At 36.1% G+C, this 26,025-nt stretch overlaps 1 protein-coding gene across 1 annotated transcript; it reads right to left on the bottom strand.

Annotated features, from left to right (window-relative positions):
- Positions 1 to 256: 256 nt before the first annotated feature.
- LOC134268882 (natural resistance-associated macrophage protein 2-like) lies at positions 257 to 22,265 on the bottom strand. Its single transcript, XM_062751123.1, has 13 exons — positions 21,972 to 22,265; positions 18,553 to 18,678; positions 17,577 to 17,742; positions 15,573 to 15,633; positions 14,574 to 14,712; positions 12,178 to 12,333; positions 11,685 to 11,843; positions 11,530 to 11,577; positions 11,012 to 11,044; positions 8,441 to 8,560; positions 7,771 to 7,994; positions 7,431 to 7,587; positions 257 to 319 (listed from the first exon to the last, which is right to left on the bottom strand). Exons 1-13 carry the CDS (start codon positions 22,194 to 22,196, stop codon positions 257 to 259), a joined length of 1,677 nt encoding a protein of 558 aa, XP_062607107.1. The 5' UTR covers positions 22,197 to 22,265.
- Positions 22,266 to 26,025: the final 3,760 nt, after the last annotated feature.

Raw genomic sequence — 26,025 nt, 5'->3', positions numbered from 1 at the left:
CTATCTATCAAATAAACAACGCTAGTTCATTGACAAGGGCAACTTGAAAAAAGATAAATATTAATAGTGCTCTTCAACCCTTAAGAAAAGCATGGCAGATATTACATTTAAGACCAGTTGACAGGCAATACATTCTACTCATTTCCCCCCTGCACATAAATGTAAAAGAGCCTAAACTGTGCAAATGTTTTCTCAAAAGAGAGCAGTGCATTAAACAAGGTAAAGTTTTACTATATAGACAAAATAGAAAATAGTTTTAATGACTTACAGGTATTCTTTCAAGGAATTGTATTCCATTGGTTATTAAACAAAACCAAATCTACAATTAAAATTAAAAAGATAATCACATGATAATGAAATATTCAATTGAAATGATTAATCGTTGATTGAAAATGATTGTCAAATCAATTTTTTAATCAACAAATTTTATCATATAATATTATTATCATTTAATTAATTTTTAATAGAAAAGAAAGGTGAATAACATTTAATTATCAAACAAAGTCATATAATTACTTATCTATATGATATACAATGCCTATTCAATTAAAGTGTACATGCTTTAAATTTTCCACAGGGTTCCATATCCTTGAAATGCCAGTTTTCAGTTAATCTTAAGATTATAATAATTCAAGATTGGATTTGCCAATGTATGTCTTACATTAAATGTACATTTTATATACTGTTTGATAAATTAAATCAAAGTACTGAAAGCACTCATGGAAGTTGAACATGGTGTTAAATAAAATCTTTGATCGGGAGGTTAGGTGAGTGAACAATATTATTTCAAATACAGACAACTGTTTCAGATTTTTTGAATTGCAACAATCTTGAGAAAGGCATTCAGAAACACTGAATAGCAAAAAAAAAACCCAGAAGTCTCTGTCGAGACTGTAGCTCTACTGGTTTATACTTAAAACAAAGGAAGAGAAAAGTAGCAGTTGTGACTTGAGACTTCAAAACAGCAATCAATAGAACCAGAAGTCTCTGTCGAGACTGTAGCTCTACTGGTTTGTACTTATCAAAAACCATTGCACTATTTTATGTATCTTTGTGTAGTCTACTTGTGTGCCAACTTATTTTGAAATCAAACTAAAACTGTAGAAGGAGTAGCATTTTAAAGGAATTTCACAGAAAATTCTATTTTTAGTAACCATGGTAACACCGTTCATTGAAATCAAAAACCGATGCACAATTCTATGTATCTTAGTGTAGTCTACTTGTGTGCCAAGTTATATTGAAATCAGACCAAAACTGTAGGAGGAGTAGCATTTTGAAGGAATTTCACAGATAATTCTATTTTTAGTAACCATGGCAACACCGTTCACCGAAATCAAAAACCGATGCACTATTCTATGTATCTTAGTGTAGTCTACTTGTGAGCAAAGTTATATTGAAATCAGACCAAAACTGTAGAAGGAGTAGTGTTTTTAAGGAATTTCACAGAAAATTCTATTTTTAGTAACCATGGCAACATTGTTCATCGAAATTAAAAACCGATGCACTATTCTATGTATCTGAGTATAGTCTACTTGTGTGCCAAGTAATACTAAAATCAGACTAAAATTGTAGGAGGAGTAGCCTTTTGAAAAATTGTTTACAGACAGACAGACGGACAGACAGACGGACGGATGCCGGACGCATTATTATCGCATAAGCTCTTCTGGTCTTTGACCAGTACAGCTAAAAATGATCCTTGCCACCCATCAAAATAAAAACGGATGTACAGAATTATGAATCTTAGTGTAGTCTACTTGTGTGCCAAGTTATATTGAAATCAGACCAAAACTGTAGGAGGAGTAGCATTTTGAAAGAATTTCACAGAAATTTCTATTTTTAGTAACCATGGCAACACCGTTCATCGAAATAAAAAAATGATGCACAGAATTATGTATCTTAGTATAGTCTACATGTGTGCAAAGTAGAGCTGAAACGAATACCATAAATTAACATTCGAATATTCTTGAGTGTTATTCGATTCGTATTCGAACATTAGGTAATTAAATAAAGAGCTATTATGCCTTTTCATATACTTGCAAATCCTATTGTTTATTTCTTTATATCAGTGTAGAAGATAGGTGTAAGAAATAAACGTCTGCTCCAAGCCGTTTGACATGTAAATATGCATTAGAACTCGCATTTATTTTCAAGAAAAAGAAATAGAAAAAGAATCTTTTAATATCAACAATTATAAGCCTCTTTACTTCTTTAAATTAGGTGACTGTATTGCATTCTGATTACGTTAAATACGTTAAATGCCCGATCAGCAAACCAGCAGGTACTCGCCATGTTTTTCTGTTATAAAAATAAAAAAAACCGGTTCGTTTCTATATACCGGTAATATAATGTATATTTTTCCTATATGATTTCTGCAATTATTTATAAATTATAAATCTGAACAATCGATTCCGTTTGTTGATCCGGAATATTTCTCTCCGCACAATATAATTTTTTTTATTACTTTCGAAAATCATGGCGGTCAATGTCACCCAAATCTAAATTAATTCGGAAAGTTGGAAACACATGAGGTTGCTGAATATTTGGCTTCAAGATGATTACTGAGTAAATAAATCTGACATCGTGTCTTTATCAGGCCAGCAGTACCACGTGGACAAAGTTTACAACCTGTCTTATACATGTATTTGCTTTCGTTTGCTTCTTTTTCCACAGAGATCAAAAACAAAAGGATAGGCCTACACCATTTATTGCTTGAAATACGTTGTATTAAATATGTGACCGAATATTCAAATACAAATTTTCCATTCGAATATTCGTGAAAAACTATTCATTCACGAATGTTCAAACATTCGTTTCAGCTCTAGTGCAAAGTTATATTGAAATCGGGCCAAAACTGTAGGAGGAGTAGCATTTTGAAAGAGTTTCAGAAATTTCTATTTTTAGTAACCATGGCAACACCGTTCATCGAAATAAAAAAATGATGCACAGAATTATGTATCTTAGTGTAGTTTACATGTGTGCAAAGTAATATTGAAATCGGACCAAAACTGTAGGAGGAGTAGCATTTTGAAAGTATTTCACAGAAATTTCTATTTTTAGTAACTATGGCAACACCGTTCATCGAAATCAAAAATCGATGCATAGAATTATGTATCTTAGTGTAGTTTACATGTGTGCAAAGTAATATTGAAATCGGACCAAAACTGTAGGAGGAGTAACATTTTGAAAGAATTTCACAGAAATTTCTATTTTTAGTAACCATGGAAACACTGTTCATTGAAATCAAAAACCGATGCACAGAATTATGTATCTTAGTGAAGTCTACTTGTGTGCCAGGATATACTGAAATCGGAACAAAACTGTTGGAGGAGTAGCATTTTGAAAGAATTTCACAGAAATTTCCATTTTTAAGTAATCATGGCAACACCATTCAATGAAATCGAAAACCGATGCACAGAATTATGTATCTTAGTGTTGTCTACTTGTCAGCCAAGTTATACTGAAATCGGAACAAAACTGTGGGAGAGGTAGCATTTTGAAAGTATTTCACAGAAATTTCTATTTTTAGTAACCATGGCAACACCGATCTTCGAAATCAAATACCGATGCACAGAATTATGTATCTTAGTGAAGTCTACATGTGTGCCAAGTTATATTGAAATCGGACCAAATCTGTAGGAGGAGTAGCATTTTGAATGAATTTCACAGAAATTTCTATTTTTAGTAACCATGGCAACACCGTTCATTGAAATCAAAAACCGATGCACAGAATTATGTATCTTAGTGTAGTCTACTTGTGTGCCAAGTTATATTGAAATCGGACCAAAACTGTAGGAGTAGTAGCATTTTGAATGAATTTCACAGAAATTTCTATTTTTAGTAACCATGGCAACACCGTTCATCGAAATCAAAAACCGATGCACAGAATTATGTATCTTAGTATAGTCTACATGTGTGCAAAGTTATATTGAAATCGGGCCAAAACTGTAGGAGGAGTAGCATTTTGAAAGAATTTCAGAAATTTCTTTTTTTAGTAACCATGGCAACACCGTTCATTGAAATCAAAATCCGATGCACAGAATTATGTATCTTAGTGTAGTCTACTTTTGTGCCAAGTTATATTGAAATCGGACCAAAACTGTAGGAGGAGTAGCATTTTGAAAAATTGTTTACAGACAGACAGACAGACGGACGGACTACGGACGCATTACTATCGCATAAGCTCTTCTGGTCTCTGACCAGTAGAGCTAAAACTGCAGGGGCCATAATGCTTGCCTGCCTACATGAGTCCCTGTCTACATATACCCCCTGCTTGAAAAACGGGAGGGTATTTATTAATCGGGATTTCCGTCTATGTGTTTGTTACACTTTAGTTATACCATCTTATCCGCAACTTATATTTATTAATCGGGATTTCCATCTATCTGATTGTTACGCTTTAGGTATACCCATCTTATCCGCAACTTACACCACTGAACGAAATTTTCATAGAATCTTTATAACATATTGCCGATGTGCACCTTCTATTACTTTTTCATCCTACACATATTTTGGGTTTCTCATTGCAAAACATGGACACTGCCATTATATTCATATTAGAGGCGGTTGATCATCTATATAATTCACTGTTCACAGTCTTCAAAGAGCAATATATGATAAGTGTCTCAATTGGCCCCTTAAAATGAACATCTTAATTTTACTTTATATATAGCTATAATTTGTACAACTGTAAATGCGACCTTTATTGGTCATTTTTGTTTTGATCAAAATGCCGTTATTTTAGAAATATGACATCATAAAAATCACGTTTTCCCACCATATTAGCATATTTTGTGTAAAACTGCTTATTTTCAAGCAGTTTTTCTTCCAGAAAATATAGAGCGCAGCGTAGAACAAGCTTTATATTTTTACAAAAGATGTATCTATCCAATACTAATTAGTGACAGTTTTATGTATGTTCTACACTGCGCTCTATGTTTTCCATAAGAAAAAACATCAAGAAAAAGGCTGATTTTTGGCTTTTTTTGTAAAATAGCAAAAATAGCCTTATTTCTCATGTCATTTACGGCTAGTGAGTGCATATAAATGTGAAAAATATATTGGAAATATTTCTAATATAATCTCTTCTACAAAATATATATCAATTAAACATATCTGAATGTCATTCTAAAATGTTGATTTTTAGGGGGCCAAAATTGGCTCTTATCATATATACTCCTTTGTAATATATTTTTCCTTGGCACCTTTACTCATGTGTTATGAAAATTTCAGTTTTGCAGGAATAATATCAATAAAAATCCGGGACCGTTGGGCGTCGGGACTAGATTTACCGCTTGCCGTTAGTATATATAGTTGTCGATCGTATCTTTTTCAGTGTATGACGCCACACAAAAAACGAGTTCCATTACGAAAAACTTTTGAGGTTCTTTATAATTTAGTTTTACTTTGAACGATATCTAATATTCAAAATAAGATTACTTTATCAATATTACATTTACTTACTGTAAATGTTCAATTCAGGAGAAAATGACATGAACTATTTGTGGCGGATGTTTATGCATGTTTTCTGTTGAATATCATCGGAGTAAATCAGCCGACACAGTAGCCTCGCTTTTGGCTCTATATAATCAACACAAATTACTGCGCATGTTAAATACGTGATGACCATGGGAGCATAGTTCAACTCCCAAAAATAAATTCTATCCCTTGTGAATATCAATAGGGCCATCTAAACAAGAGGCCCATGGGCCACATCGCTCACCTGAGAAGATTTGACCATTCTGTTCTTTACAAGATTTCCCCCCTGTAATACATTATGTATCCCCACCCTACCCCACTGATCATAATTAAGACATTTTGAAATCAACTACCCCAGGATCCTTCCATGTGAAAATAAGTTTCAGCTTTTCTTGCCCAGTGGTTCTTGAGAAGAAGATTTTCAAAGATTTTTCCTATATATTTTTATGTAAAACTTTGATCCCCCCATTGTGGCTCCAGCCTTCCCCTGGGGGTCATGATTTGAACAATTCAAAATCGACATTACCCAAGAATGCTTCCACATAAGTTTCAACTTTTCTGGCCCGGTGGTTCTTGAGAAGAAGATTTTCAAAGATTTTTCCAATATATTTCTATGTTAAACTTTGATTACCAATTGTGGCCCACCCTTCCCCCGGGGGTCATGATTTAATTTAGAATCTACACTATACCAGGATGCTTCCACATAAGTTTCAGCTTTTCTGGCCCAGTGGTTCTTGAGAAGAAGATTTTCAAAGATTTTTCCTATATATTTCTATGTAAAACTTTGATTCCCCATTGTGGCCCCGCTCTTTCCCCTGGGGTCATGATTTGAACAATTTAGAATCTACACTACCCAAGATTGCTTCCACATAAGTTTCAACTTTTCTGGCCCAGTGGTTCTTGAGAAGAAGATTTTCAAAGATTTTTCCTATATATTTCTATGTAAAACTTTGATTCCCCATTGTGGCCCCACCCTTCCCCCGGGGGTCATGATTTTTACAATTTAGAATCTACACTATCCCAGGATGCTTCCACATAAGTTTCAGCTTTTCTGGCCCAGTAGTTCTTGAGAAGAAGATTTTCAAAGATTTTTCCTATATATTTCTATGTAAAACTTTGATTCCCCATTGTGGCCCCGCCCTTCCCCCGGGGGTCATGATTTGAACAATTTAATATCTTCACTACCCTAGGATGCTTTCACATAAGTTTCAGCTTTTCTAGCCCAGTAGTTCTTTAAAAGAAGATTTTCAAAGATTTTTCCTATATATTTCTATGTAAAACTTTGATTCCCCATTGTGGCCCTGCCCTTCCCCCGGGGTCATGATTTGAACAATTTAATATCTACACTACCCTAGGATGCTTTCACATAAGTTTCAGCTTTTCTGGCCCAGTGGTTCTTGAGAAGAAGATTTTTTAATGACCCCACCCTATTTTTGTCTTTTCTTGATTATCTCCCCTTGCGAGGGGATATGTCCCTTCATTTTAACAATTTAAATTCCCCTTTACCCAAGGATGCTTTGTACTAAGTTTGGTCAAAATTGGCCCAGTGGTTCTTGAGAAGAAGTCGAAAATGTGAAAAGTTTACAGACGGACAGACAGACGGATGGACGGACGGACGACGGACAAAATGTGATCAGAAAAGCTCACTTGAGCCTTCGGCTCAGGTGAGCTAAAAAACGTGTTTGTTTGCCCTTTCTAGACTGACTAAAAATGACCTAAGTAAAAATATTTATTTAACATTCCTGGACACAATATCTTTTTGTCCTTTTTATTCCTTTAATTACATCAACAAAATAAAATGTTGAAATTTTTCCAATTTTTTTTCATGTACCTACCTACCAACTGAATAATTTTACCATGAGTTGGGAGAGGACAAGCAAGCAAACATATTTTTAAAGGTGGCCTAGCATATTTCCTGCATGAATCAAGTGAAATAAAAAAAATGGAAAACTTACCAGATACAGTATAATAATTATATAAACAAGGACTAGAGTAGACACTGCTAGATAAATGGCCCAATGGTCAGGCAGGCCGTGAATGTACTCTGATATAAAGAACAGGTTTATTCCTATCACAACGATGGCCAGCACACCCGTGAATATGGACATAAACCTACAAAAATAGAAGTGGCCTATATCTATCACTGTCTTTAGTTCAGAGTCTGACAAAAAAACCCTTAAATTTTTAAAATGGTCATCAAGACCCCAATCCTCCTTCAAAATTAAGTGCATTGAAAATTGATCAAAACTGATTATGAAGTACAAATATAAATGTTCAGACATAGACTAGGTATACCTTCCATTCTTGAAATCTCCCATGATATTTTCGGAACTTGTGAATGTGAGTATCGGAATGAGGGCAAAAGGTAGCTGCAGGCTCATTAAAACATTCAACATGTCGTTCATCACCGTTAAATCCTGAATCCCGGAAAATGTAGCTACAAAGATGGTAGGCAGTATCGCAATGCTCCGAGTAAATAACACCCGCATCCAGCGCTTCCATTTGAGATTCAGAAAACCCTGGGAAAACATTCAAATCATCAAGTAAACTCTGGGTTAGATAGAGTGAAGCTCACCTCAGGAATTGTGATTTTTAAAAGAGGTTTGATCCTAAAGCAAGCGAATGTTAAAGAAAGAATTATCTGGTAGTCTCATAATTATGACAATGTTTAAATGATCTAGGTTCAATGGTTCAAGCAACAGTTTCTTGGGCATAAACTGAATTCAAAAACCATTTGACATGTACATGTTCATGGCTATTAATTAAACATTTAAATATCTTAAAATACGCATACAATGCAACCCTGGTCATATGTACACAATCAAGTATCAAATTAAAGGTGCATCATCCCGCAAGTCAATTAAGACAACTGACACTTAGAGAATGCCCTATTTATTCAACTATTTTTCTCTCATATATGTGTATTATAAATTTCTTTTGAAATTGAGGTTATTTTGCAATATACCTCCATCACAAATTGTCCTGTGTAGGTTCCAGTCATTGTTGAACTTTGACCTGCTGCTAGAATTCCCACTGCCCAAATATACATAGCTGCCAAACCAAACTGACAACCCAAAAACACGCCCTGTAATTTAAAATTTATATATTTTCAAGTCAGTTTTCTTCACTCTGATAGAAATTCCTCCAATTTAATTTTACAGGTAAGATTTTAAATATGTTACAATACAGCTTCCTCAATATGACAAATCCCAGAAACTGAATAAATGTATGAGTTTCAATTTCAATGCGATTATAAAATTTACAGTTTAAAACACATTGGCAGTATTTCAGCAATATTTTTGAAAATCCATGATCACTCATCAATCTATTCATTCTTATGTTTGATAATGGTAAATTTTAGTAACATGCTCATATCCATTTAAACATTGATTTTTTTTCCAAATTATTGTAATTTTTTTTTAAAATGTGATAATTAAAGTACAAGTAAATATTAACTACAAAGATTAATTGCATTGTGACTGTCGATGCAAATTACTGGACAAGACAGTACTTGGCAGCTACAGATACACATATTTCATTTTATGAATAACAAGAAATTAACATTCAATTTGATTTCATACAATATTAAGATTCACATTGATAATATTTTTCTTTTATTTCATTCTTCCTTTCAGCCAGAGGGGGACATGTGCATTATTATATGTCTCTTTTTGAAAACAAGAGGGCCATGGGCCACATCGCTCACCTGAGTTACTTGGGTGATGAAGTTCTTTACCAGATTTCCCCTCTTGCTATACCTATCATGCCCCCCTACCCCCTCCCCTTTCATGATTTTAATACTTTAGAATCTACACTACCCAAGGATGCTTTCACATAAGTTTCAGCTTTCCTGGCCCAGTGGTTTTTGAGAAAAAGATTCTTAAATGATTTTTCCTAACTATATCTATGTAAAACTTGTATTCCCTATTGTGGCTCCGCCCTACCCCTGGGGGTCATGATTTTAACAATTTAATATCTACTTTACCCCAGGATGCTTCCACGTAAGTTTCAGCTTTTCTGGCCCAGTGGTTCTTGAGAAGAAGATTTTAAAAGATTTGTTCTATATATTTCTATGTAAAACTTGTATTCCCTATTGTGGCCCCGCCCTACCCCCGGTGGTCATGATTTTAACAATTTAATATCTACTTTACCCCAGGATGCTTCCACAAAAGTTTTAGCTTTCCTGGCCGAGTAGTTCTTGAGAAAAAGATTTTTAAAGATTTGTTCTATATATTTCTATGTAAAACTTGGATTCCCTATTGTGGCCCTGTCCAAACCCTGGGGGTCATGATTTTAACAATTTAATATCTACTCTACCCAAGGATGCTTTCACATAAGTTTCAGCTTTTCTGGCCCAGTGGTTCTTGAGAAGAAGATTTTTAAAGATTTGTTCTATATATTTCTATGTAAAACTTATATTCCCTATTGTGGCCCCGCCCTACCCCCGGGGGTCATGATTTTAACAATTTAATATCAAATCTACCCCAAGATGCTTCCACATAAGTTTCAGCTTTCCTGGCCCAGTGGTTCTTGAGAAAAAAATTTTAAAGATTTGTTCTATATATTTCTAATAGATGTAAAACTTATATTCCCTATTGTGGCCAGGCCCAACCCTGGGGGTCATGATTTGAACAATTTAATATCTACTCTACCCCAGGATGCTTTCACATAAGTTTCAGCTTTCCTGGCCCAGTGGTTCTTGAGAAGAAGATTTTTTAAAACTTTGTTTTATACATTTCTATGTAAAACTTGTATTCCCTATTGTGGCCACGGCCAATCCCTGGGGGTCATGGTTTTAACAATTTAATATCTACACTACCCAAGGATGGTTCCACATTAGTTTCAGCTTTCCTGGCCCAGTGGTTCTTGAGAAAAAGATTTTTAAAGATTTGTTCTATATATTTCTATGTAAAACTAATATTCCCTATTGTGGCCCCGCCCTACCCCTGGGGGTCATGATTTTAACAATTTAATATCTACTTTACCCCAGGATGCTTCCACATAAGTTTCAGCTTTCCTGGCCCAGAGGTTCTTGAGAAGAAGATTTTTTAAAGATTTATTTTATACATTTCTTTGTAAAACTTGAATACCCTATTGTGGCCCCGCCCTACCCCCCGGGGTCATGGTTTTAATATCTTCACTACCCAAGGATGCTTCCACATAAGTTTCAGCTTTCCTGGCCTAGTGGTTCTTGAGAAGAAGATTTTTTAATGACCCCACCCTATTTTTGTCTTTTCTTGATTATCTCCCCTTGTAAGGGGACTTGACCCTTCATTTTAACAATTTAAACTCCCCTTCACCTAAGGATGCTTTGAACTAAGTTTGATAAAAATTGGCCCATTGGTTCTTGAGAAGAAGTTGAAAATGTGAAAAGTTTATAGACGGACAGGCAGACGGACGGACAGACGGACGGACAGCTGGACGGACGACGGACAAAATGTGATCAGAAAAGCCTTTGGCTCAGGTGAGCTAAAAAAATGAAACAAAGTGAATTTAAATTTATGGGAATTCCCATATTCAAGCAAACTATACTCACCCCTCGAAATATATCAACTTCCAGTTTAGTGGTCTGAAATTAAATTGTAAACAAAAAATTTAAAACATTTTACTAAATTTTTTAAAGCAATGCGGATCAAGCACAGAACTCTAAAAATCAGATGCCATGAAGGAGTGAGCATCCCCTGCCAACCCATCACACCCGCTGTGTGCTCCTGTTCATGATCAGGGACAGGGGAAATTTATTTTTTGACAATTCAGTGTGTATATAATACATAATTACATGTATATAACAATCAAAATACATTATCAAATGTAATCAACAAAAAGGATAATAAAATTTTAAAACTTGGTCGGAGTTAGCCCCTATATCCCTAAATCTATTCTACAATTCCTGCCATTAGTATAAGAAAGTTTGAATGAAAGAAAAGCAGAAAAGTTGTAATATCTCAATCATTGCTTGAATCATTCTAATTTTAACAGAATAAGCAACATCACGAACATGAAAGACTTATAACTCACAATGTTAGGAAGCTACATACTTTACTTGAGACTTACATTGAAAATGGATGCATGAGGGCTACCAACTTCTAAACAGTTGTCATACTGAAAACAAAATTAAACAACATTTATTAATTGACATTTCTATAAAAGTAATCAGAAAATCATAAAACAAAATCCCTCAGTTGTGTGAAAAAAGATTTGACCATTACCACTTCCGTGACATTTTTCCCATAGAATCCTTCTGCGAATACTGCAGTCACGAACACATTGATGAGGAATGATACAAACAAAGCAATGGCTGCCTCCACGAAAAAGTACTTGTTGGCTTCCCGGACATGATCCCTCCGAGACCGATCTACATCTCGAGACTAAAAATAGATGAGATATTTACATTAGATACTGTATGATGACTGAGAAATACTGAGTAGGCAATATGACAGAAATGTGCATCAATTTCTTACAGTAATTTGAATGTAATACTAGAGGCAAGATGCACAAAAGAATATATCCCTTACCATGATAAAGGTATGGGATATTAAAAATGCTTTCCAATTATATATGGGCCCTGTATCTACAAGTGCAACTGCATCATTAAAATTCTGTGCTTAAATCTTGAAAATTAATAAGTTACTGACAAGGAAATTTCTAGGTAATTAGCATAGACTCTGTGCCATGTTTATTAAGATTTTGAGAGATCCAGACCTTGACGAGGGCAGAGTGAAGGTAGATGTTGTGAGGCATGATGATGGCTCCTATAATCCCAACGGCCTGAAGAACCTGCTCCGGTCCGCAATCCTCACAGTACGGAATAAACATCCCCTTAAGTAGGGCGGGCTGATCCGGCTTAACTATTACATACTGTAAATAGATAAAACAGTACGGAATAAACATCCCCTTAAGTAGGACGGGCTGATCCGGCTTAACTATTACATACTGTAAATAGATAAAACAGTACGGAATAAACATCCCCTTAAGGAGGGAGGGCTGATCCGGCTTAACTATTACATACTGTAAATAGATAAAACAGTACGGAATAAACATCCCCTTAAGTAGGGAGGGCTGATCCGGCTTAACTATTACATACTGTAAATAGACAATCTTTACAGTATGGAATAAACATCCCCTTAAGTAGGGAGGGCTGATCAGGCTTAACTATTACATACTGTAAATAGACAATCTTTACAGTATGGAATAAACATCCCCTTAAGTAGGGAGGGCTGATCAGGCTTAACTATAACATACTGTAAATAGATAAATAGACAAAACAGTACGGAATAAACATCCCCTTAAGGAGGGCGGGCTGATCCGGCTTAACTATTACATACTGTAAACAGAGAAAACAGTACGGAATAAACATCCCCTTAAGTAGGGAGGGCTGATCCGGCTTAACTATTACATACTGAAAACAGACAAAACAGTACAGAATAAACATCCCCTTAAGTATAGGGAGGGCTGATCCGGCTTAACTATTACATACTGTAAACAGACAAAACAGTACGGAATAAACATCCCCTTAAGTAGGGAGGGCTGATCCGGCTTAACTATTACATACTGTAAACAGACAAAACAGTACGGAATAAACATCCCCTGAAGGAGAGAGGGCTGATCCGGCTTAACTATAACATACTGTAAATAGATAAAACGGTACGGAATAAACATCCCCTTAAGTAACGAGGGCTGGTCAGGCTTAACTATTACATACTGTAAACAGATAAATAGACAAAACAGTACGGAATAAACATCCCCTTAAGTAACGAGGGCTGGTCAGGCTTAACTATTACATACTGCAAATAGATAAAACGGTACGGAATAAACATCCTTTTAAGTAATGAGGGCTGATCCGGCTTAACTATTACATACTACAAACAGACAAACATATAAAACAGTACAGTATAAACATCCCCTTACATGTAAGGAGGGAAGACTGATCAGGCTTAACTATTACATACTGTAAACAGATAAAACAGTACGTAATAAACATCCCCTTAAGTAGGGAGGGCAGATCAGGCTTAACTATTACATACTGTAAACTAGAACTGTCCAAACGGGACGAAATACCCCCCGCTGGGTTTTTCAGAAGTAAGTTTTTCCATAATAAAGAAATGTATCAAAATCAAAAATTATGAAATTTTTATTCCAGAGACCTTGAACTTTCCAAATTGACCTTCGGTCAAGGTCATGACAGATCCTTGGGTCATGGGCAATCTTTGTGGGAAATAAAAACATACCAAGTTTATCCATAAGAAAGATATGAACCAGACATGAATTGTGAAATTTTTCTACCAGTGACCTTGAACTTCTCCAAATGACCTTGGGTCAAGGTCATGACACACCCTTGGGTCATGGGCAATCTTTCTGTGAAATGAGAACCTACCAAGTTTATCTATAAGAAAGATATGGACCGGACACAAATTATGAAATTTTTCTTCCAGTGACCTTGAACTTCCCCAAATGACCTTTGGTCAAGGTCATGACACACCCTTAGGTCATGAGCAATCTTAGAGTGGAGTAGTAGATTCTAATGTCCCTCTGTAAGAAAAAGATATGGACCGGACACGATTGCACAGACAGACGGACAGCTGGACAGACAGACAGCTGGACAGACGGACAAGGTGATTCCTATATACCCCCCCAAACTTCGTTTGCGGGGGGTATAACAATCAAGAGCATTAATAGACACACAACAACCAATGTTCAAAATAATAATAAATAAATGTGCCTATAGTTGAGTACTGTACATGTACATAAATTTGAGTATTTAAAAAACCTTTTACTTGTGGAAGATGGATTTTAACTTTATTCAATGTAATGATGTTTCTTAAAATATACTATAGAAGGGACTTCTTATTCAGCATTTTTTTTCCTTATATAACTGGTACCGATAAACGCACCATTCCCGATGCCAAAAAATGTAAATAGACAAAACAGTACGGAATAAACATCCCCTTAAGTAGGGTGGGCTGATCTGGCTTAACTATTACATACTGTAAACAAACAAACAGATAAAACAGTACAGTATAAACATCTCCTTAACATTCTAGGTTGTTTTTCCGACCTCTGATGGAAAGACCCGAGATGATGCGATTGACACCTCTTACCTCGTATCCAAATGTGACAGCCATGATGAAGATAAGGAATGCAAAGAAAGCCTCCAGTTTACGTAGACCATACTTGTCCAGGAGGAGGAAGGTAAACGTGTCCGCAATCGTAATCAGCACGCCCGCATACAAAGGTATCCTGTAGGTCGAAATAAAACAAAAACAATATTTTAAATTCAGAAACTTACTAGCAATATTTTGTGTGGGAAATCCCATGGGAAAAAATATAAAGGAATCATCGAGGATAAGTTATACCCCCCCCCTCCTCCTCCCATGGGCCTTGAATTCAACGATTTATAATCTACACTAATTTTCTCTGTCTTTAGCATGTTTAGGATGCTTCCAAATAAGTTTCAGCTTTTCTTGCCCAGTTGTTATTGTGAATTTTGAAGAAGTTAAGATTCTGAATTTTTTTTTACCCTACCCTATTTTTGGCCTTTTCTTTAATATCTTCCATTGGAAGGGAGTTTGGTCCTCCATTTTAAGGATTTAATCTCCTTTACCCAAGAATGTTTCTTAGATAGTTTGTTTAAAATTGCACATTTTTTGTGTCTGAGAAATTGTTTACATGTAATGTGTAATGCTGAGTCAGCAATATTTCAGTCATATTCCCTCAGTCTCGAGAAGAAGTTAGAATGTTTACAGACAGACAGATTGACAGACAGACAGACAGCTAGACAGATTCACAGACAGACAGATTCACAGACAGCTAGACAAATTGAAAGACAGGCAGACAGATTGACAGACAGGCAGACAGATTGACAGACAGGCAGACAGATTGACAGCTAGACAGATTGACAGACAGGCAGACAGATTGACAGACAGGCAGACAGATTAACAGACAGACAGACACCAGAAGAGTGATCAGAAAAGTTCACTTGACTTTTTAGCTTAAATTAGCTCATATATTATGTATAGTAGTAAAACTGTATTTCAAAGTAACACATGTATGTTCATCATGAATGAATCAGATTTGTGTTGTAAATAAGAAAAACTTACTTTCCATCCGATAACAAGTAAAATGCTATAGCTGTTCCAATCACTTCCTGCATATCTGATCCTGTAAACAAATATAAACAATATAAAACTGCAGTGACTACCAGTCAGGGGTGTGACTGGAATCAATTATTTTCTAAAAATGATTGATAATGATCATTTCTTCTAAGTATATATCAATGTACACATTCTTCTTATTTTTGTAAATATGACGAAGTTCTTTTCATCATATTTCCATTCTCAAGTCAATTTTTCCAACCCATTTACTACAGTAATAAGATATAGTACACTATGCTGCCAAAGACCCTTGTATAGAGAAACATCTTGACAAGTAACTGAAACCAAAATAATTTAGTGCGCCCCGTAAAACAAACGAGATAATTAAGTGCGCCCAGACCTAACAATTTGATAAAAAAAGGATGAAATACAGTCATTTTTAATATCAGAGGTAGCTCTATTTCTAAAATAAATTCCAAATAGATAATGACTATTTTTCATCATTAATCTAAAAAAAGATGAATTTCAATCATTATCAAAAATCAATTCAATGACTAGAAATCATCATTTTTAAAAATGATGGATATTTCAGTCTCACCCCTGACTGACTACTGTAGAAGCACAAATTTTCTTGGGCATAAAATTTCGTTATTTTGTCTTCAAAAATGGTTTTGTGGGCATTTAATTTCGTTGTTTTGAAAGTAACCCTATTCAATACAAGAGATGTTTGTAAAACACTTACGCCCCCCTCCCCCACACATTGGAATTTTTCTAAGTCCAAAAGGGCATAACTCTGTAAAAATGGTGTGATCATACCCAAAACATACCTTGATCAAGATATTCATCTGACTAATCTGTATACTAAATTCTATTTCAATATGTGCAACCTCTCCTAAGAAAATGAACGGAAACTGCAAAAATATGGAATTTTTCTTAGAGTCCAAGGGGCATAACTCTGTCAATTAAGGTGCGATCATACCCAAAACAGAACTTGACCTAGATATACATCTGACTAATTTGTGTACTAAATTCCATTTCAATATGTGCAACCTCTCCAAAGAAAATGAACGGAAACTGCATATAATTGGAATTTTTCTAAGTCCAAGGGGCATAACTCTGTCAATTATGATGCGATTGTATCCAAAGCATAACTTGACCTAGATATTCATGTGTTATACCTGTATACCAAATTTCATTTCAGTATATGCAATGGTTATGAAGAAAATGAATGGAAACTAAATGGACCGACAGACCGACCGACAGACAGCAGCAAAGCAATATGCCCTCCCTTCTTCGAAGGGGGGCATAATAAAATCATATTGAATTTCGTGTGGGATTTAATTTCATTGAATATTGTTAACAACGAAATAAACAAAATTTAATCCCCCACGAATATTTGTGCTTTTACAGTAAATAAATTCCTGCTTAAATAATGTATAAAGTGGAGTCTTGATATTCTTTTAGCTTTGTACTTTTCTTTTTCTTTTTAGAAAAAAAAACATTAACTGTGAAAGTTGTAAAAGTCTGAATTCAACTTCACAACCCAAGTTAGAATTTGGATATACCCATGAGGATAAGGATATAGCTCTAAGACTTATTTGGTCTGTGTATATTAGGACGAGTAAGGCATAGACAATACTGAAACAAAAAAAGCAATAAAAAAATTTATCTTGCACAAAGCATGCAGTGATTAAACCACTAGAAATATGTCCATGGGACATGAATGTCAGCTAGTCCAGGGATCTTAAAGAGTTTTCCTTGAAATGTTGCTTTAAGTCAAGGTCAAAAGTGCTGATGCAGCTGAAAAGTTTGGATCAATATATTTCAGCTTATGATGTATAATAAAATATAATGTGATCCATTTATAATATCTGAAGAACATGTATCCTAATAATCTAAGATTAATATGTTTTTGAACAATACCAAACAATATTGTACCTCTATCAATAATTTTGAATTTTGATTGGTTGAAATCCCATGCTTCCCCCTGTCTTAAAAACAGGACCTCACCAATGATAGCTATTTCCACCATGAACCACAACACAAAGCGTGGAACCCTGGGATAGCTTCTGTAGCAGACCTCAGCCAGGTGCATTCCTGTCACCACCCCCAGGCGCGCTGACAGCCTCTGCATCAGGAGACCCAGAAACGTGGCCGACATCAGTATCCATAGCAACTGTAGCATATACAAACAGACATCAGTATCCATAGCAACTATAACATAAATACGCAGACTTCAGTATCCATAGAAACTATAATATTAATACATAGAGGTCAGTATCCATAGCAACTATAACATAAATAAACAGACATCAGTATCCATAGCAACTGTAACATGAATCAACAGATGTCAGTATCCTTAGCAACTATAAAATAGCAACTATAACATAAATACACAGAGGTCAGTATCCATAGCAACTATAACGCGTAGCGAGCTCAATAGACTAACATGTACAAACAGAGGAAATTCAGGTTGAAATCTGCACATTGATCCAAGAAATTTTTATGAGTCCACCTGAAAACATTCTTCAATCCCAATAATCCTTTGCAGTGCATAGCAACATGGTGGCTAAAACATAGCAACAACTTACTTTAAAAAAAATTACAAACAACGATTTTATGCAATCTCCATGCCACAAAACTATCGTTTGTGTTCTAAGTCAACTGGACTTTTTATTTGACGTCATACTTTCATCACATTCACGGCTTGGGTATTTCCGATTTTGTCGGAAACTTCCGAAAAAGTTCGGAATCTCAATGCCTGGGAAATGATGAACTGAGGATAGGCAGGGCAAGTAAAAGTGTAAAGGTTTTTGATCGTTAAATAACTGCGCTCGCCCTAACGGTCACACTGTAGAACATATTAACATTGGTTTAATAAGCAAATCTTTAAATGTCATATATTTTTAAAATAAATTGTCATATTTTTTAAGCTAATTGATTCACTAATTACTCTAAAGCTCGTGAATACTAATCAGATACTGACCTTGAACTGAGCAACAGATCCGGACCGGAGATCCGACTCAATATTTCCCGGATCCAGATAGGCAATACTCATAAGGAACCCTGGACCAGTGAAAGCCCAGAGTTTTCTAAAGCTGAAAACTGGATGCTTAAAATCAAAAAATTATGAACAGGATTAAATATTTCAGAGATGATTATCCAATCTGAGCAATGCATATTTCATCTCTTAATCTTTTATTTGAAAGAACATTTTCCTCAATAAGTCATTAAAGTTAAAGAAAAGGTGGGAAAATATTATTTTGGTGGGGGAGTAGGGGTGGAAGATGGGGGGGGGGGGGGGGGGGAAGGATGTATATTTCCAAAAGTAAAAAGATGTGTTTGAGAAAAAAAAAAACGAAGCAAAACAAGTCAAATAGGTTAATATTGTTTACATTTTGTTTATGGACTAGACATTCTGTATACTGATTGAGTTAGCCTTACCTCTTCATCCTCTGGTATGGGGATTTTGTTGTTGAAGTGATTGAGTGAGTCTTACCTCTTCATCCTCTGGTATGGGGATTTTGTTGTTGAAGTGATTGAGTGAGTCTTACCTCTACATCCTCTGGTATGGGGATTTTGTTGTTGAAGTGATTGAGTGAGCCTTACCTCTACATCCTCTGGTATGGGGATTTTGTTGTTGAAGTGATTAAGTGAGCCTTACCTCTTCATCCCCTGGTATGGGGATTTTGTTGTTGAAGTGATTGAGTGAGTCTTACCTCTTCATCCCCTGGTCTGGGGATTTTGTTGTTGAAGTGATTGAGTGAGTCTTACCTCTTCATCCTCTGGTATGGGGATTTTGTTGTTGAGGTGATTGAGTGAGTCTTACCTCTTCATCCCCTGGTATGGGTATTTTGTTGTTGAAGTGATTGAGTGAGTCTTACCTCTTCATCCTCTGGTATGGGGATTTTGTTGTTGAAGTGATTGAGTGAGTCTTACCTCTTCATCCTCTGGTATGGGGATTTTGTTGTTGAGGTGATTGAGTGAGTCTTACCTCTTCATCCTCTGGTATGGGGATTTTGTTGTTGAAGTGATTGAGTGAGCCTTACCTCTACATCCTCTGGTATGGGGATTTTGTTGTTGAAGTGATTGAGTGAGTCTTACCTCTTCATCCTCCGGTATGGGGATTTTGTTGTTGAAGTGATTGAGTGAGCCTTACCTCTTCATCCTCTGGTATGGGGATTTTGTTGTTGAAGTGATTGAGTGAGTCTTACCTCTACATCCTCTGGTATGGGATTTTGTTGTTGAAGTGATTGAGTGAGTCTTACCTCTACATCTTCTGGTATGGGGTTTTTGTTGTTGAAGTGATTGAGTGAGTCTTACCTCTTCATCCTCTGGTATGGGGATTTTGTTGTTGAAGTGATTGAGTGAGCCATACCTCTAGATTCTGGTATGGGGATTTTGTTGTTGAAGTGATTGAGTGAGCCTTACCTCTTCATCCTCTGGTATGGGGATTTTGTTGTTGAAGTGATTGAGTGAGTCTTACCTCTACATCTTCTGGTATGGGGATTTTGTTGTTGAGGTGATTGAGTGAGCCTTACCTCTTCATCCCCTGGTATAGGGATTTTGTTGTTGAAGTGATTGAGTGAGTCTTACCTCTACATCCTCTGGTATTGGGATTTTGTTGTTGAAGTGATTGAGTGAGTCTTACCTCTTCATCCTCTGGTATGGGGATTTTGTTGTTGAAGTGATTGAGTGAGTCTTACCTCTTCATCCCCTGGTCTGGGGATTTTGTTGTTGAAGTGATTGAGTGAGTCTTACCTCTTCATCCTCCGGTATGGGGATTTTGTTGTTGAGGTGATTGAGTGAGTCTTACCTCTTCATCCTCTGGTATGGGGATTTTGTTGTTGAAGTGATTGAGTGAGTCTTACCTCTTCATCCCCTGGTATGGGGATTTTGTTGTTGAAGTGATTGAGTGAGTCTTACCTCTTCATCCCCTGGTATGGGGATTTTGTTGTTGAGGTGATTGAGTGAGTCTTACCTCTTCATCCCCTGGTCTGGGGATTTTGTTGTTGAAGTGATTGAGTGAGTCTTACCTCTTCATCCTCTGGTATGGGGATTTTGTTGTTGAGGTGATTGAGTGAGTCTTACCTCTTCATCCCCTGGTATGGGTATTTTGTTGTTGAAGTGATTGAGTGAGTCTTACCTCTACATCCTCTGGTATGGGGATTTTGTTGTTGAGGTGATTGAGTGAGTCTTACCTCTTCATCCCCTGGTATGGGGATTTTGTTGTTGAAGTGATTGAGTGAGTCTTACCTCTTCATCCTCTGGTATGGGGATTTTGTTGTTGAAGTGATTGAGTGAGTCTTACCTCTTCATCCTCTGGTATGGGGATTTTGTTGTTGAAGTGATTGAGTGAGTCTTACCTCTTCATCCTCCGGTATGGGGATTTTGTTGTTAAAGTGATTGAGTGAGTCTTACCTCTTCATCCTCTGGTATGGGGATTTTGTTGTTGACGTGATTGAGTGAGTCTTACCTCTTCATCCCCTGGTATGGGGATTTTGTTGTTGAAGTGATTGAGTGAGTCTTACCTCTTCATCCTCTGGTATGGGGATTTTGTTGTTGAGGTGATTGAGTGAGTCTTACCTCTTCATCCTCTGGTATGGGGATTTTGTTGTTGAAGTGATTGAGTGAGCCTTACCTCTTCATCCTCTGGTATGGGGATTTTGTTGTTGAAGTGATTGAGTGAGCCTTACCTCTTCATCCCCTGGTATGGGGATTTTGTTGTTGAAGTGATTGAGTGAGTCTTACCTCTTCATCCTCCGGTATGGGGATTTTGTTGTTGAAGTGATTGAGTGAGCCATACCTCTAGATTCTGGTATGGGGATTTTGTTGTTGAAGTGATTGAGTGAGTCTTACCTCTTCATCCTCCGGTATGGGGATTTTGTTGTTGAAGTGATTGAGTGAGCCATACCTCTAGATTCTGGTATGGGGATTTTGTTGTTGAAGTGATTGAGTGAGCATTACCTCTTCATCCTCTGGTATGGGGATTTTGTTGTTGAAGTGATTGAGTGAGTCTTACCTCTACATCTTCTGGTATGGGGATTTTGTTGTTGAAGTGATTGAGTGAGCCATACCTCTAGATTCTGGTATGGGGATTTTGTTGATGAAGTGATTGAGTGAGTCTTACCTCTTCATCCCCTGGTATGGGGATTTTGTTGATGAAGTGATTGAGTGAGTCTTACCTCTTCATCCCCTGGTATGGGGATTTTGTTGTTGAAGTGATTAAGTGAGCCTTACCTCTACATCCTCTGGTATTGGGATTTTGTTGTTGAAGTGATTGAGTGAGTCTTACCTCTACATCCCCTGGTATGGGGATTTTGTTGTTGAAGTGATTGAGTGAGCCTTACCTCTACATCCTCTGGTATGGGTATTTTGTTGTTGAAGTGATTGACTTAGCCTTACCTCTTCATCCTCTGGTATGGGGATTTTGTTGTTGAAGTAACTAGAGGCTATGCTCGTACTGCTGGCACTGCTGCGTTTTATTGGCAGAGCCTCTGACCCCTCACCAGGCCTGACCTCTGACCCCTCAACCTCACTAGACCTGACTCCTGACCACTCAACTTTTCTAGGCCTGATATCTCCCTCTTCTTTTTTTGTCCTTTCCATTTCTCTCGCCTCTTCATTCATGAATTTCTTTTTTTCTCTGACAAATATATTAAATGTGTTATAACATAATTACTGTATAATTCCTATTCACTGCCCTACCAAAAATTATTCAGTTTTTAGTGTCCTGATACCGATTTATGATATTTATAGCCAAAATAAATCTTATCATTGTTTGCACTGTAAATTTATGGCCCATTCTATCCCAAACGGACTATTATATTCCATTTTGGCGAGTGGTCCGCACCTGTACATATTATTGTATACAGCTTCTGTACACATCACTCACAGTTCAGGCTTGGTGTCATAGCTTTATTGCAAAGCTCTAATATTTGTCATGTTTATAGAGCACCTTGTTAATGTATATAAAAACATACACAAGAACACAGTCACCATTTTATTCATCGTCGCAAACCACGGCCAAAATGTACGATCCTCTCCCATTCTGTAGGATACTTTGTGGCTTGAGACGATGCATTTTATCAGGTCCAGTACAATCAGTGCATTTAGCTACGTAGGTAGAATTACCTACGTAGCTTTATTTACCTACCTTAGGTAGCTTGATTTAGCTACCAAATGAATTTATTTCTATAAAAAAGCATTTTTCTCAGGATGTGCAAAAACTATCATTTTGATCATGTTGATGCAGTGATCATTTTCAACTTTGAACTCATCTGAAACAATTCATGAAAAATTCCCTCTTGAAGAAATGTCTTTTTCTGCGCAATTGCAATCAAAGTTTTGAAAGTTTTGGGGCTATGTATGACAGTTAGACAGTTACTCCTTGAATGAAATGACAAAGAAATCCAGTTACGGTTAACACGATAATAGGTCGGTAATTATTCAGCACAATGTGAAGTAATCATACTCAGTCATGCCTCACCGCACGGACAGCTAACCAAACAATGGAAATTGACACGTTTTGCTCAAAATTGACTAAACACAGCGATATTTAAACTATCTCTGATTTGGAATGTTTTTTAAAGTCTCCCTAGTATAAATATCAATAGTCATTTAACAGGTTGGGAACACATCCCCTTTAGCGAGATCATCTCGCTAAAGCGCGATTATACCTCTGTAGCGGGAGAAAATACATCTCGGAAAACCGAGATTTGTACACTGATTCGAACTGTAATCGTGTTAACTTCGGAAAAAGGAAAATCCGGGAGTATGTTAACCCATTCGATAAATGTTTATTGTCTCATCTCAATAAATTTGCTTCAAAATATTGCCTCTACTGCTGCAAATCATGGAAATTAGAATAAGTTTATGAACAATAGCGTAGCTTTCCTACGGAGGACCACAGGTGATAATTATCAGTACAATTACAAGTTGACTGTATAACTAAACTTACTTCGGTTATAGGGTTATTGTAAATGCATGTTTACTTTATTAATTTTTTTTAACACGCCTGCTTGAAAAGCGAGAGTATACAGCATGATAGAGTGATGGGGTGTCCGTCACTTTGGACTTTCCATAGGGTATGACGATCTCGACATGAAGTCTGTTTGGTGACCTATAAATTTCAAATCGCCTGATTGACTGATATTAAGTCCCACCTTTTTACTGTAAGAAGCGCACTCATTGGTTCTTTGCTACACTCGTCAGAGTTTCCAGGATCTTCTATCAAATACATGTATATTAATTTTTCTGTATATTTTACCCATGAAAATAATACGTTCATTGTCAGTTTTAAATTCTCGTCCTACGTAAATTTTAATCAACCCTAAAAAATATTTTATCCTATACTATTGCACTGTCTCAAACTTTGCAAGTTATATTGGAAACGATATTTTGGACGGCTAGAGATGGTACACGTAGATGGACGGATAGGTTGGGGGGGGGGGGGTACTAGAAACAAATACAGTAGGTAGGTTGTGCAACTTGATTTCTTTAAATGTATTATACAGTATACATGTACCAAAACTCTTATCAGGCATGGTAAAAGCTATCAATCAATCAGTTTATTCTCTCAAACCATACAACATGGTTAGGTACATGAGGAACATAATGTATATACAATGTCTATAAAGTCATCAGAGATACATTTAGTATAAATATACACACATATAAATATATATACATATAAATATATACATAAGTAAATGTTTTACAACTGCATGTAGAGAGGATGTACTTAAAGTACATGTAATAATAATGTATATTCATCTGCCGCCAAAATACGGCTGAAATTTTGCCGACTCGGCATTTAACAATAACAATAAACACTTTTAGCATTTATTTGATTTTGGAGGGCAGATTTTTCAGAAGCCCCCCCTTTTTTTGATATAAAAATGCCACCTGGTCTGTGTGCTTTCATGTAGCCTATGTTTTGGAAAGTATCTGATTCCCTATTAAAATTTACACATTTTAACTTGTGCAGGATCCCAAGATGTTTCCAACGCAATTAAAGTGTCCTCAAACGAAGAACTGTTCATTGCCACCGGTAAAAACATTACGAATTAATTTATTTCATTAAAATACAAATACATAGGGAATACTTCTTTAAATTATAATTAACAACACGTAAGTAGCAGCAATTTCAACAATGCAATTTCGCATTTCTGTTTTTCTAATTTCGTAAAGTTATTAAATTTAGTTCAAGGTAACATGTTTACACTTTCAACAGACACGTTTCTGTGTTAATGAAATAATTAAGATGGGTAAGTGGTAACTAAAAAAAAGTTCGAAGCTACCCCCCCCCCTCTACCTGCACGAAATAGGATTTTCAGGTTTGGGCAATGGTCAAATTCTCCTCTTTTAGCATGTCAAATTTTTTTCAGGTTGATTTTTTCTCTTTGAATTAGCCACCCCCCCCCCCCCTTTTCCAATTTGCTTCCGACGCCGTTGAATCATGCTTTTATGAATTTACAAGTTTACCATGCATCAACATTTGTACTAAGTCAATATCAGTTAGATTCAATATAAACCCTTTTTTTTATTAATTTCAATACTCCGTTAAATTAATGGTTTACACATATTCTATACACATCTCAGTTTATACTTGTTTTTTAATCATGGCTTTTCCACAAACGTTACAACCCTGTTGCGCTTCCGTACTTCTTTGCGTCAACCAAAGATCAAGTATTTAAGCAAATATCATGGGTTTCTAAAGAACATTATTTTTAACTTTTGTACAAGAATGGAAAGCTAAGACCCTAACGAATATAATTTGGATATCTATACATATTTTATATGCTTCAAAAACATATATGACTGTAAATCTTGAAACCTTTGCTAAAAAGGCACGATTTACACCTGGATTTCAGCATCTTATTCTCACACGCAGCAGTGATTATCTTAAATTTCTGGCCAATACTGTCAGTTTTTTGCAGTAAATTCATGCTTCAATGCAGCTTTCTCCCGGATTTTCAATACGCACGAGATTTTTGATTATTTTACAACGAAAACAACAAAATTCCCGTTTATGGTAATGTTTTTTCTTCCGCTACAGAGGGATAATCGCGCTTTAACGAGATGATCTCGCTAAAGGGGATGTGTTCCCAACCTGTTTAACTGCGATTTTTTGTCTCTTTTCCATAAAAAGAAAAGTTACATTGAGATAGCTAAATCAAGCTACCTGAGGTTGGTAAATAAAGCTACGTAGGTAATTCTATCTACGTAGCTTAATGCACTGATTGTACTGGACCTGTTTATTATGCATGGTCAGAGACTTCATCGATGCAGTTCATTACTTGATATAATTTTGATGTTGTAAATGAGAGATATAATTTCTTAATTTGGTCTATCTTGAGACCTGGTAGGTGTACTATATATAAAAGCTTTACAATACCTTTACATTTCAAGTTATTTCCGCAATATCCGCAATCAACACAATCATAACAGTGAGTGA

This window comes from Saccostrea cucullata, unplaced genomic scaffold (genome assembly GCF_032062105.1).
Source record: "Saccostrea cucullata isolate Sc308-1 unplaced genomic scaffold, CSIRO_AGI_Scuc_v1 ctg9433, whole genome shotgun sequence".
Lineage (NCBI taxonomy): Eukaryota > Metazoa > Mollusca > Bivalvia > Ostreida > Ostreidae > Saccostrea > Saccostrea cuccullata.
The sequence above is the reverse complement of the archived record's forward strand: the minus strand, read 5'-3'. Positions and strand labels throughout refer to the sequence as shown.